Source organism: Carcharhinus amblyrhynchos, chromosome 15 (assembly GCF_965287045.1).
Source record: "Carcharhinus amblyrhynchos chromosome 15, sCarAmb.v2.hapA, whole genome shotgun sequence".
Classification (NCBI taxonomy): domain Eukaryota; kingdom Metazoa; phylum Chordata; class Chondrichthyes; order Carcharhiniformes; family Carcharhinidae; genus Carcharhinus; species Carcharhinus amblyrhynchos.
This window is the reverse complement of record NC_137338.1, coordinates 38,769,844-38,784,243: the sequence shown is the minus strand read 5'-3', so window position 1 is coordinate 38,784,243 and position 14,400 is coordinate 38,769,844. Positions and strand designations below refer to the sequence as shown.

The 14,400-nt window shown below is 39.5% G+C and overlaps 1 protein-coding gene across 1 annotated transcript in view; it reads left to right on the top strand.

Annotated features, from left to right (window-relative positions):
- The window catches only part of usp9 (ubiquitin specific peptidase 9), a 258,340-nt gene that overhangs the window by 140,326 nt on the left and 103,614 nt on the right, over positions 1-14,400 (top strand). Inside the window, exons 23-24 of the mRNA XM_080203847.1 lie at positions 469-747; positions 3,363-3,488. Coding sequence (XP_080059973.1) covers positions 469-747; positions 3,363-3,488 — 405 coding nt within the window. The remainder of the gene's footprint in view (positions 1-468; positions 748-3,362; positions 3,489-14,400) is intronic.

Here is a 14,400-nt window from a genome sequence, read left to right as displayed (position 1 = left end):
CTGGTGGGAGATGGAGGTATGGAGAGGTTGGGCATCCACAGTGATGAGTTAGCATCAAGAATTCATCGAAATGAATGAGAATATTGGAAGAATCATGAATGTGGTGGCAGAGGGAGAAAATTGGAGTCCATATAGGAAGCAATAAATTCAGTGGGATAGGCTATGCTGAAACAATGGGTCTATAACAGCACTTCTGTTTGTGAATCTTGGGAATGAGGTAAAAGTGGACTGTCAGGTGCTGAGGACAAAAATTATAATGTTGAATATTAACAGCAGATTTTGAAAGAATAATTTGTTCATAAATGCAATCTTTGACTGAAGTAATTATTTCACTATGGGCAAATGAAACTAGCTTACACAGTGTTCATGAGGTAAAAATGGATTTCCGCTTTGGAGCCTAAGACTGGCTTAATATTCATTAAAATAATGAATGATGTGTATTAAAATATTCTTTCTCTTAACATGCAGGTAGTATATGCTTTATTAATGCCTGCCAGTGCACCTCTGGGAGAAGATGCAAGTGATTTCCAGTATAACTTCTTAAAAAGTGGTGGTGTATCCCTTGTCCTGGGCATACTAACCAGGAACAACTTCTTACTAAATGCAGACATGGAGACGCGAAGGGCTGCATATCTGAATGCACTAAAAATAGCCAAATTATTGCTCACAGCAGTTGGGTTTGGTCATGTTCGAGCTGTGGCAGAAGCATTTCAGCCGGTGGTGGAAGGTTCAAGCACTGTTTCACCAGTACGTATCCATTTTTTCTTATGTACCTCCCTGTTAAACAACTGTATGATGCTTTGATATCAGTGGCATTTCTGAACATTAAGGACATGGAAGAGGTTGGCAGTTTGCGTTAGATTGCTTCATTTGATAATGAAAGTAAATTAAACATGTGGTTTGAGAGTTGGAAATTGTAAAGTTAGGTAAATTTAGCTGATTATGACAGATTAACCTCATCTGAATTCCTTTAAAAATGTGGACTTGAGTTTCTTGCAGACCTCATCGAATCTGGTTTTAAATGTGCAGTTCTTTGTTAGAATCGTAGAACAATTACAACAAAGAAAGAGGTCATTTGGCTTGTTGTTTTGTGCCTGCTCTCTGTCAAAGGTAGTCAGGTAGGCCCACTCCGCTGCCTTTTCCTTTATAGCCCTGCAATTCTTTCCTCTTAAAATTATATAATTCTGTCCTGAAAGCCATGATTGGTTCTGCCTGTACCACACTATCAGGCAGTGTATTCCAGATTCTAAACATTTGCTGCATGGAAAACATTTTCCTCACGTTGCATCTGATTCTTGACCCTTGAAACAGGAGCAATTATTCACAATTTACAGATCTGTCATGATTTTGAACATATATCAGAACTCTTTTCTGAGGAGAATAGTACCAGCTTCATTCATCCAGCCTCATAACTGAAGTCTCTCATCCCAGTCTTTCTCTTAAGATCTTTACTGCAGCCTCACATTCTCCTTAGTGTGGTACCCAGAAATGAACACAGTGCCCCAAACTCATGTTTAATAAAGGTTCATAACTTTCTTGCTTGTATGCACTTTGTCCCTAAGGACAGGATCCCATATACCTTATAACCACTTTCTCAATGTTCCCTGCAAACTTAAACAATGTGTACACGTATAACCTTCCCTCTTCCCTTGCATCCCCTTTAAAATTGTACTCTTTAATTCCAGTTGCCTTTCCTTGTGCTTCCTCTGCAAATGTATCACGTCATACTTTGCTGTGTTAAATTTCATTTCCCTGTGTTTGTCCATTCCTGATGTGGAGATGCCGGTGTTGGACTGGAGTAAACACAGTAAGAAGTCTCAACACCAGGTTAAAGTCCGACAATTTTATTTGTACCAAACACCTTAGCTTTTGGAACTGGTTGTTCCTTTGTCAGGGGGTAGGAGTTCCACCCACCTGACCAAGGAACAGCCAGTTCTGAAAGCTAGTGGCGTTTGCTACAGATAAACCTGTTGGACTTTAACCTGGTATTGTGAGACTACTTACTTTGTCCATTTCATCAGCCTGTGTTCTCTTGAGTTCCATCAATGTCCTTTCTCGTAGTTCACAGTACTTCCAAATTGTGTTATCTGCAAATTTTGAAATTGTTTGCTATACACCTATGCATAGATATCAAGAAAAACAGTTGTCCGAATGCTTAACCTGGGGATCCCCACGACGACATCTTGCAAACCAAAAAAGATTGATTGACCATGACTGATTCCTGTCACTCAGCCAGTTTGATACCATGCTGTCAGTGTACCTTCTATTTTATTGGCTTCAACTTTGCTGATAAGCTTGTTAATAGTACTTCACACTGCTTTTGGAAATTCATATACATCACATTAACTATTACCTTTTACAACTCTTTGTTACTTCATCAAAGCATTCAATCAAGCACAATTTGCCTGTAATAAATCCACTGACTTTCTTGAAACTAATCCATTTGGGTCCAAGTGACAAGTAATTTTGCTCTGGATTATCATTTCTAAAACCTTTCTCAACATGGAGATTAAACTGACTGGCCTGTAGTTGTTGAGTTTATCCTTGCATCATTTTCGAACAAGGATGTAGCATTTGCATTTCTCTGGTCATTTGCAGCCTTGCATCTGAGGATGGAAGATTCTAGCCAATGCCTCTACGATTTCCACTCTTTATTCATTCAGCAATTTCTGATGCATCTCATCTAATTTGATGACATATGAACTTTAAGTACAATCAGTCTTTCTAATAAACTCCTTTTCAACAATTTTTTGCCCATCTAATACCTTATTGCCTCTCATTCACAATGACTTTGACAACAACTTTTCTGGTAAAGATGCAAAATAGTCATTTAGTACCTCAGTGATGCTTTCTGCACCTATGCATAAAATCTTTTTCTGTTCTTTAATTGTCCCAACTCCACTATCTACCCTCTTTTTTTATTATTTAAATGCCCATAGAAGATATTTTAGATTTTTTCCTGTTGGTTAACTACCTCCTCTTTAGCGCTCTCTCCACTGCTGCTCTTGTTTCTTTTCCCATTTCGCTTCTGAACTACTCATGATCAGCCTGGTTCTCAGTTGTATTGTCAACCTGATATCTGTCATGTACATGCACCTTTCTCTGCTATATAGATAGCAAAATTCTATACAGATAATTGTTTTATCTTTTGGTGTAATGCAACTAATAAATTTTGTTCCTATTTGCATTTTATGAGGGATTGTAATATTTACGGCTGTGAATAGTTTTGCATTTAATGTCTACATTTTGGGAACAAAGATTGAGGTAATTGCCTCTTTAGTTACATAAGCTTTGATTTTTTTTGTTTCAAGATATCTAAATGTGCTTATACCATTTTTTTGGTTTTTTTTATGTTTAAACAGATAAATCATGCTACTCATAGCCAGGCTGTAGTTCTACAGAATGCTTTGCATAACATTCCTAATCCTACTTCAGAATGTATGTTGCGAAATGTAGCCATTCGCCTGGCACAGCAAATTTCAGATGAGGTTAGTGCTTTTTTGTTTTAAGGTTATGGGTTACAATTGTCAAATGTATGCAACAAGAATCTTCATTGTTATACTCTTCTCTACAGTTGGGTAACGTAAATGAATCATATTAGAAGGATCAAAGGATACCATCTAACTTCAAAGAAAAACACTATACTTTGTAAATATAGCTCCTATATTGAATTAGTATTCAGACCAGTGAGAAATCAAACCTGCCAACGAAGACTGACCACCAAATCGATGCCCTGCTCAACATCAGTCTTTGCCAATCTATGGTCACAGATTCACCTGAGCCATTTGCCCATCCCAGCATACAGAAAATGGGATCCATTAATTAATTTGGTGTTTGTGTTTCTGTCAATGTTCTGTACTACAGTGCAACTTTCCCTTGGCTCCCAGAAGTAATTACATTGGGAAATAGCAGTAGTACCATTGGAATAATATGGTTCTGTATGTTTCATTTGAGCTTCAGCCAAAGATTACAACTGGTTGTCACAAAGTTTAATATATTACCATCTGATTGCCAGAATCCATTAGTGGTTTTGTTACTTAAGCATGATGGAGCAAGTGCGGTTGAGATGGAAGAAGCAGTTTTGATTTCCAGCTAAGTCTAGACCATCACTTTTAACAGAAAAAAACAGCCATTGATTAGAGTGATTCTTTACATTGCAAACAGAAAAAAGTCATTTTGTTGAGAAAGGAACTAATTGAAGGCAAATGCAATTTTGCACTTAACATTGTTATGCCATTGAGGAAGGCGCGAGCAGAACCTCCTTTAGATGACTGCGTGAGAAACTAATGGAGTCAGTTTCTTAAGTTTGGAGTAACTTTATCAGAGCGAACATGCATCTCAAAGTTTTCTTGAGCAACAAAAGAATGCTGGCAAAGCTAGTACAAACTTAAAAATCTGCTCCATTAGTTTCCCTCATTTAGCCACCTAAAGAATGTTTCACTCTCACTTTCCTAGACAGTACAACAAAAGTATGTGATTCGTCTCACATATTTTCGTCTCAAAAATGTTCGAAGTTTTAAGCCATAATGGATCCAAGATCTTGAATGCTTACCATGCAATTCAAATTATCCCACAAAATATAAATCATAAGATTGATTATTGTTGATTCAAGGGCTGACAGCAGTAGCAAGATACAAGCTTATTGTAGCTAAATTGTTTGTCGTCCTAATGTTGTTCAAACGTTAGCAATTGCCTCAGGTTGTCAGTTACCGGCAGCAACGGTTTGCAGTGTTCTTAATTACGGCTGATAAGTGCTTTTTTTTTTCAGTTCTTATTAGATTTAGGAGCATGGACCCAGATTATCCTATGCTATCTACATTTCTCCTTGCATATAATTAGTGTCAGCATTTTACTTGGCAAGTCTGCAGCAGTTTGGCGAGAGTTTGAATAGGCCATCGCAGTGGGGTGGCACAGTGGTTAACATTGCTGCATCATAGCACCAGAGACCCAGGGTCAATTCCAGCCTCGGGTCACTCTGTGTGGTGTTTTCAAGTTCTTCCTGCGTCTGTGTGGGTTTCCTCTGGGTATTCAGGTTTCTCCCCACAGTCCAAAGATGTGTGGGTTAGATGCATTGGTCATGCTAAATTGACCCTAGTGTTAGGAAATTAACTGGGTAAACATGTGGCGTTATGAGAATAGGGCCTGGGTGGGATTGTGGTTGGTGTAAACCGGATGGGCCAAATGACCACCTCCACTGTAGGAATTCTGTGAATCATGTGGTCTGTGCTCCTTGATTAGTTGCAGAAGATGAAGGTTAGGTGCCGATCTTATAAAACTTTCTCATCATCCTCATTTAACATTGCCTCACTTAATGTTGCTTTACTTCAACATTGCACCATAGCGTCAGTATATATATCCCCATTGCAGCTGACTTGCCTGTGTATCCTCATTACCTCCCAGGCTTCACCTCGCCACCTGCCCTTGCCTCCCCCATCTCCTTGCTCCTGGGCCCTGAAGCGCCTCCACCTCCCCATGCTCCCGAGCTGCTCCAAGCCCGACCCTCTGCCCGGATTGCACCAGGGCCCACCTCTTTCCCTTGCTTCAGTGCCATGCCTTGTCCCATCCATGTTTGCTGCCAGGTCAATCTAAAAATACTGTACATATACCGGTACTTGTATGATGCATGTGTTTTTAATTGACAATTGTATTTCTTTGGTCATGTGTTTTATTTTGCAAATTATTTTAGCTCAGAATACACATTGCTGTACATGGTACAGTATTTCAACTTGCACATCATTTTTTTCTGGGCAAGAAATGTTGGAAGAAACGTATCTCTGACCTTTAACGAGAACATATGAAAGTTTTGACTTAACGTTGTATCGTAGTATTGGTTATACTGAACGGAAGCGTTATTCTTTTCGCTTATTGATGATCAATTTTTGGCAAGTGACTGGTGCCACAGATTCTGTTTATCTGTTATCAGTGTTTACTCTTTTCATCTACAGTTGAAACCAAAAGAGATTTGAATGGTCTCAACCCAGTTTCTTTTGGACATCAGGCTGTCTTGTAGAATTGATCCTAACTTGGGAGTCAATGGCACTGAATTGACAATTTTGTGCAGAATCACTGCTGTTGAAAATGGGGACAAATATGTCAGACTAGTTCAGGTTGTAGATCCTCTTTTTGGAAGGGAACTTTACTTGAAGTTAAACACTAATGTATTTTGTGAGTCTTAATGTTAATATCAATAACATTTCTCAAAATTCTCCCGAGAATTCAACTTTTTTTGGTTCCTGAATCTTGGAACAACTATAGAGTGGTTGGCCTCTTCAAAAGAAATTGCCTGAGATTTTATAACTGATGACACTTGAGAAGATATATTGCAGTTCTTTATATGAGGATTTGGATGAAGCATTTTAACAGAAGACCTTTCACTTTGCAGTAGCATAGGTTTCATGTAACTGATGTAACTTTGAGGTTAGGGATGAGAGCTGCTGTAAGCTGAGTGTTTGATAATATGCTTGTATGTTTATGGTTTAATGCATGGCTTTTATGGTTCTCAGTAAAACGTGCTTTTGTTGTTAGATCTGCTCTTGCAGTGGTGGAACCACTGCATTAAGACATATAGTTGTGTTGATACCATGGTAAGGAAGATGGTCATGCATCCACAAGTATTATGCAAAGTTATTCTGGCAGGGATCTGTGGCTGCTGCTTAACAAGAACTCTGATAGATACATGCTAGTTACTTCCAAATAGGTCATTATCTTTCTTGAGAAGTGGTAGTCTGGGTGCCAATTGTCTCAAAGGTAATATACTTGCTAATGAAAGGTTGAAATTGGTCAGGTTTCTTGGTGGCAAAATTTGAAACGTTTAACTGAGTGAGCCAGATCTTCAGTATCCCAATTCATTCTTAATTGTAAGTGTAGATGTAGAATGTGTTGAAACTCTGAGCGTAGATAATTGGTGAGTGTGATTGCATGTGTTCCTAAAATTTTAAGTCACGTATCTTTGCATAAGTTATGTCTTCTCAAAAGATTGTGTTCTCACCATCAGATGAGTTCAGACTGTCCAAATCCCTTTTTAGGTGCCATTTAGATAGAAAATACAGGCAAAATTTGAGCAATTTCCATAGTTTCCCTTTAGAAATACAGTCAGTATTTACAAGAGGTTATTTTCTGAGTTAATCCCACTCTGCTAGAGTGCAGGAATGGAGCAGCACTGCTGCTCATTGTAGTGGACTTGATCTATCTGATGCTGTGAATGTGTGGAATGATTTAGATAATATGGCTTAATATATATAATTACAATGTGTTCTGAAGAAAGGGGATTGCAAAGTAAGGTGATGTGGCTGTACTGATAAAGAAAGACATTATTTCATTGGAAAAGAGAGGGCAATGACCAGATCCTTTTGTTTAGAGAAGTAAAGTAGGGTATGATCATGCTATTTGGGTTTTTTTTAAACAGACCTTCGAATAATGAGAAAAAGATGACAAAACATATTTGAAGAAAAATCACAGATGTCCAAGCATTGTAGAGTGGTGATATTAGGGGATTGTCAGTACCCAAATATTGATTGGGAAATCTTAAATTCAAGATAAGGGGGAAGGTGTCAAGGAGAATTTCTCAATTGTGCTCTTGGTCCAGATCACAAGGAGGCATTACTGTAACTGGTAGCGGGGAATAAGATGGACCATGTGTCTGTGGGAAGAGAGTGATAATTATGTCATAAGATTTAGATTGGGAGTGAAGAGGAGTAAGGAGCAATTCCAAGTAAAATGTCTCGTTATATATTTGGGGCTATTATTGTGTTGTCACCTTTTCACTCGTTTAACCATGTGTTTAGTTTATGCCATCATCGGCTGCTTTGCAGACTGTTGCTTAGTCTACATCGAGCCTCTATGGGGTCAACACAGTAAGAAGTCTCAACATCAGGTTAAAGTCCAACAGGTTTATTTGGTAGCAAAAGCTGAGACTTCCTAGTGTTTACTGCAGTCCAAAGCCGGCATGCCCACCTTTATGGGGTCAACAGCTTACCAATAAACTTGCAATGTTTTCATCCAACCTATGTGCTGTCACTTTACATGCTTTTATCCAACAAGTGGACTTATAACAAGAATACTGGCAGTGAGGAACAGATGAAATTCTTTGAGTAAAAGACGGAAATGAAAATTGGAGCTGTGCTGACCAACTGAAAGTTCAATACTTTTGACATTGGGACAGAATCAACAGCAAGTTGGCTGATTGCACCTGGCAGTGGCTTGGTAAGATTGTTGGGCAAAAAAGAAAGTAACTGGTCGATACCAAAAAATAAAATGGGTGCCTTGAGGAGTTCAAGCTGCAGAGCTCACCACAAGCGCAGTTGGATGAGGCAGAGGGGTAGAGTGAAATAGTGAGATTCTGTGCATAGCATTAAATCTAAGAAAAAATGCTAGAATTGACATGGGGACTAATTGTCTCCCCAAGTCCTGAGACCACCTATAAGCAAAAATTGCATTACCTATCATTCGAAGCAGCATCCTGAGGACCTACATCAAGGAACTAGTGCCTTGAAGAGGCCACATCATAGTCAAAGTAGAGATAAGTGGGCAAATGGCAGGACTGCCACTTCGTGTTGTCCAGAAAAGTTTTCCAACTCTTTGGCTGCTCTTGGTTAGAAAAGATAAAAATTGAACTGGACTGCTGTGAACAGGGTAGTCAATTTTAAAACAGATCTACAGAGCAACTTGGAGAAATACAGAAGAGACACCATGAAAGGAATACAGATGACAATTAAGATCAGACACAATAGTCCGCCTGTGTCTCAAGGCAAGAGCAGTAACTTACGTCTGAGGTCCAAAGATGGAATCTGAATTAATGACAATTTGTAACTACAGGATTCTCGGAACCTGTCGTGACTAGTGGCTAGGCAGTCCCAAGTGTGCTTGTAATGAAGCAGGACGGGTCTATATTTGCAGAGACTTCAAAATGACCATCAGTCCAGCGCTTTGCGGATAAATACCCAACTCTTTTGACTGAGGATTTGTTTCTTGGCCTAGCAAGAGGACAGAGGTTCAGCAAAATAAACCTATTGCTGGCCTATCAGCAAGTGAATATTGTAGCTGAATCTCAAACATTGGGTCACCGTTGTAGCATACAGACTCACATATATAGGCCTATTCTCCTATAAGAGATTGCCTTTTGGGATAGCTTAAGCACCTGCTTTATTCCAACAGTCCATGAACTATATCTTAAGCTGTCTACAGGGTGTACAATGTTGCCATGATGATGTATTGATCACTGATACCAATGAACAGGAATGCTTACATCACATAGAAGCCACATTGAAATGACTTCCACCACATTGTCTTTGTGTCAGGGAAAGTAAGTGTGACTTCTTTCAAACATCAATGTAATTTATAGGCGATGTAATTGAAAACAAGACTCTATCCACAGCACCTCAGCATACGGAAGCTCAATGACCAATGAATGTAACACAATTAAGATCATTCCAAGGATTAATTATTACAAATCTAGCAAACCTACTTGAGCCATTGCATAATTTGTTGTACACAAAATAAGCATGGCAATGGACACCTGAGTGCAGAAAAACATTTGTCAGTTAAAGAAGCCCTGAAGAAGTCAGGAGTGTAATTATGTTTCAACCCTAAGTTACTATTACAGCTTGCTTGTGAAATCTTGCCATACAAAGTTGGAACAGTGGTGTCATACATACTGCTATTGTGAAGAATGACAATGGTATTCACATCACGCATTTTGATAAGTGCTGAATCAAATTATGCCCAGTTGGAGAAAGAGGTACTGAGCATTATCTTCGGACTGCACAAATTTGACTGACACCTCGATGGTTGCCACTTCATAATATTGATGGGCCATCAACCCTTAACTATTTTTGGGCCACATAAAGGTATTTCAGTGCTTTCTACAAGCAGACTTGTATGATGGTCTGTAATATTATACTCACATTCCAATTTGAAATATTATCAGGCTGGAGACCATGCTTATACTGATGTATTGTAACAATGATCTTTGACTGCTGGTCAAGAATCACCCAGTAGTGTTTCAATATCTTCTATTTTTTTACAGCTAGAACTTGTCCCAGTGACTGCACCTCAAGTGCAATGAACTAGAAATGATCCCATAATGAAGAAACTACTGGAAATGGTGTTAAAACAAAATATATTGGGATCGCATCCAAAACTAAAGTCACATGTTTTCAGAAACTTGAGTTGTCAGTACATGGCAAGTGCTTGTTGTGTGTTATGAGGGTAATGGTTCCTCCAAACTTGCGACAGACTGTATTGGAACAATTACATGAAGGGCACCCAGGTACAGTTCAAATGTAAGAATTTGCGAGGAGCTATTTCCAGTGCCTGGACTTCATGCTCAGATGAGGGAAAAGCAGAGCTCTGTCATGAGCACGACTAAGGAATGCATTGCTATTGTCTCCATTTGTATCTGTGCGAATGGCCTAAAATGCCTTGGCAAAGTTTTCGCATGGACTTCACAGGCTCATACAAGTGGCACGTGTCGAATTGTCATTGATGCACATTCTTGTGGCTGGAAATTGTGCTAATGAAGTCAACAATTGAAAAAACAAGCCAGTGAAAAGCTTGATGAAATTTTCGCCAGACTTAGGAAACCAGAGCAAATTGTGAGTGTGAATTGTGAATTCCACAATTCACGGCTCAAGATTATCTGAAGGTGGGTGATATCCAAAACACACAATCAGCACCTTATCGCCCATCAATAAATGAATTAGCAGAAAAGTTTGTCCTGCCCTGAGATATTCACCGAAAGCCTGTAAGGATCAAGGTTCATTAAATCACCATCTAAACAGTTTCTTGATGTATGGTAATACCACATGCAGTCACGAAGTTTGCCAGCTTTGCTATTAATGTAAAGGAAGCGAGCTTTCATTTACTCTTCCTACAGAAGGCACCAGAGAGAACATAAATCAGCAGTTGCAACTCTTAAGAGAAAGTAATTCCAAAAGACGGTTGTTTCGACAAGGAGAGCAAGTTTTGGCACACAGATGTGCGATAAGTGTGTTCTTGTGATTGTATTGGCTCGAACTGTCCCTTTCTGCTATACAGACTGTCTCTTTATGCTATACTAAAACTGAAGATTAACTAATGTGAAGCTAACATACGGATCAGCTGTTGGCTACATGTACGAATGTGCCAGTATCATGTATGCCAGAAGTATCTCTGGATGAACCACCATCCATGCCATTGGGTACTGTGACTGCAACCTTGGTTCGATCAGCAGAAACCGAGATTGCTGAGGAATCCCATGCTGATACTAACCTTCCTTCTGCAAAAGAGACTGTTAGCCCTTTCAGGATGGAGGCATCCTGTAAAGAACTGGAGAATACCTCGAAGGTTAAGAACAACCAAATCATTGAAGTGTGCAGGCAGTCAGTGCGGAGTAGATGTCCTTGGTCTGTTGCAATGTTCTAGTGAAGTTCAATGCAAACTGGAAGAACAGATCCTCATCTTCTGGCTAGGCACATTACAGCTTCAACATCGCGTTCAACAACTTCAGATGAATAGCTCTACCCCACCTTGACCCCTTTGTTTTCATTTTATTTAGTTTTTAACCACCCACACGTGCGCACCCTACAAATGTCATAGCGTAACCTCTGATTTCAGCTTCTCTGCCGTTTGGCCACTCACACCTTTTATTCTCTCAGTGGACCGCCTTTCTCTTTGTTTGTGTGGTTATGACTCATGTTTCATTCCCTCACCCGACAGTATAAATACCTCCCACTTGCTATGCCTTTTAGCTTTGCCAAAGGGCCATGTGGACTCAAAACATCAGCCCGTGTCTCTCCTTACAGACGCTGCCAGACCAGCTGAGATTTTCCAACATTTTCTCTTTTGGTTTCAGATTCCAGTATCTCCAGTAATTTGCTTTTATTATGGAGTAAGTGCCCACTTGATCATCCTTCCTGTTGACTATTATTATTGTGTAACAGTAAATTGCCTGCCTTGTATATATGTTTTGATGACTAAGTAAAATACAATGGCTATTGTTGTGGGACCTTAGAAGTAAAACGGGATGAGTGTTATAAATTTGGGGCTGGTACACTAACCACATGTATAATTGGTGCCATCATCATGGTGCTTTTGGAGGCTTTTGCCAAGTCTAGATCAAGCCTCTGTGGACTCAACAACTTATTGATAAATATGCGATTTTGTTTTCACCCAAACCCATGTGCTATCATTTTACATTCTTTTATCCAACAAGTGCAGAATATAGCAATTTTAAGTTGGAATAGGACTAATTTCAGTGAGGCAGGAGGGGATCTAGTCAGAATAAAATGAAACCAGAGTCATAGGAACATCTGTAAAATAACAATGGGGTGATCTTTAAGGAGATGTTTCAGGTGCAAACTGAGATACTAGTACATTTCAACCAGAGGCAAAGTCCGGATGTGAAGCAAGGGCTGCGTGAATAATGAAGGCATGGGAATTATGATGAAACAAAAAGGAGGGTGCATTCTGTATGTTAGGTGAATTCAAGTGAGAACCAAGCCAAATATGAGTAGTTACAGTAGGATTTGGAGAGGTAAATAAATATGCTGGTAGAATGGTCATTAAAATAAACCCAAAAATCTTCTGTTAGTATGAAAATAATAAGTGGACAATAAGAGGTCTGGTGGTGTCTGTTACAGACAGAGAGGGTGATGTATGCTTAGAGCCATAGACAAGGCCTGAATATTTGGGTACTGTGTATTGTTTACTGAGGAAGGATGCTGACAAAATTTCGATAGAAGCAACATTGGTAGAGATCATGGATGGGTGAAAATGAATATGAAAAAGCTTGTTATGTTTGGAGTAAATAAGTCAGCTGGCCTGGATAGCTTGTATCCCAGAATTCTCAGGAAAGTGGATTTGGTGAAAACAGAAGGGCTTGCCATAATAGAACAATCTTGCTCAGATATGGGGGAGCTGTCAGGATTGGAGAATAGCAAAGGTGACACTTATTCAAGAAAGGTTACAAAGTGGTTGATAACTTTAATGTCAGTGGTGGGCAAGATTTTGGAAGTGATCATAGAATTGCAGTGCAGAAGAGACCCTTCGGCCCATTGAGGTCTCATCGACACATTAGAAACACGTTAATTCCCACCTAATCCATCTGTCAGCACTTGGCTCATAGCTTGAATGTTACGATGTGCCAAGTGCTCATCCAGATACATTTTAAAGGATGTGAGGCCTTCACCACCACTGCCACCCCCGCCCCGCCCCCCGTCCATGTCTCTCATAATCTTGTACACCTCCATCAGATCGCCCCTTAGTATACGCACCCTCTCTTCCTATCTTAAATGTTCCATCCCAGACAGCATCCTGGTAAATCCTCCAGGAGCATCCACTGAATTTCCTTTATCAAACTGTTCTGCTAGATCTAGAAATTTGCTTTGATTAGTCAACATCAATCTGCCTTTTACAAATCTGTGTTGGATTTCTTTAATTAGCTCAAATCTCTCCAAGTACCTGTTAATTTTTCTTTGATAGCATGTCTTTGTCAGGGGGAAGTCATGCCTAATAAATTTGATTGAATTTTTGGAGATGGTGACCACATGTGTAGATGAGGGTAGCACAGTTTCTAGTTTATGTGGACGTCAGTGAAGCCTTTGACAAGGTCCCACATGGGAGACTTGTAAAAAAAGATAAATTCACATGTGATGCAGGGTTATTTGATAAAGTTATCAATCACATCCTTCCGATACAGTTTATGGTACTCTAGCTGTGGCCTGACCAAAGTTCTATACAAGTCCAACATGATTTCCTTGCTTTTGTAATCGATTGATACAGGCAGGTGCCCCCATTTTTTTTTTTCACCACTCTACTGACATGCTCTTCTGCTTTCAGAGATCTGTCAGCAAACACGCCAAGGTCCCTTTGTTCCACAGAACTTGCTGTTCTACCATTCATTGATTGCAAATTTACTAATTCTATGCCCCCCCCCCCCCCCCCACACACACACACACACACACACACACACACACACACACACACACCTGGGCCAATAACTTTATCAAATTACCCCGTATCACATGTGAATTTATCTCCTTTACAAGTCTCCCATGTGGGACCTTGTCAAAGGCTTGACTGACATCCATATAAACTATCGACTGTGCAACCCTTGTCTACACATGTGGTCACCACCTCAAAAAATTCAATCAAATTTGTTAGGCATGATCTCCCTCTGACAAAGACATGCTGACTATCAAAGAAAAATTAACAGGTACTTGAAGAGATTTGAGTTAATTAAAGAAACTCAGCACAGATTTGTAAAAGGCAGATTGAGGTTGACTAATCGAAACAAACTTCTAGATCTAGCAGAACAGTTTGATAAAGGAAATTCAGTGGATGCTGTTTATATGGATTTTAAGAAAGGGTTTTAATAAAGTACTGCATAAAAGGCTGGTTGAAAAATTGAAACTTGGGAATAGG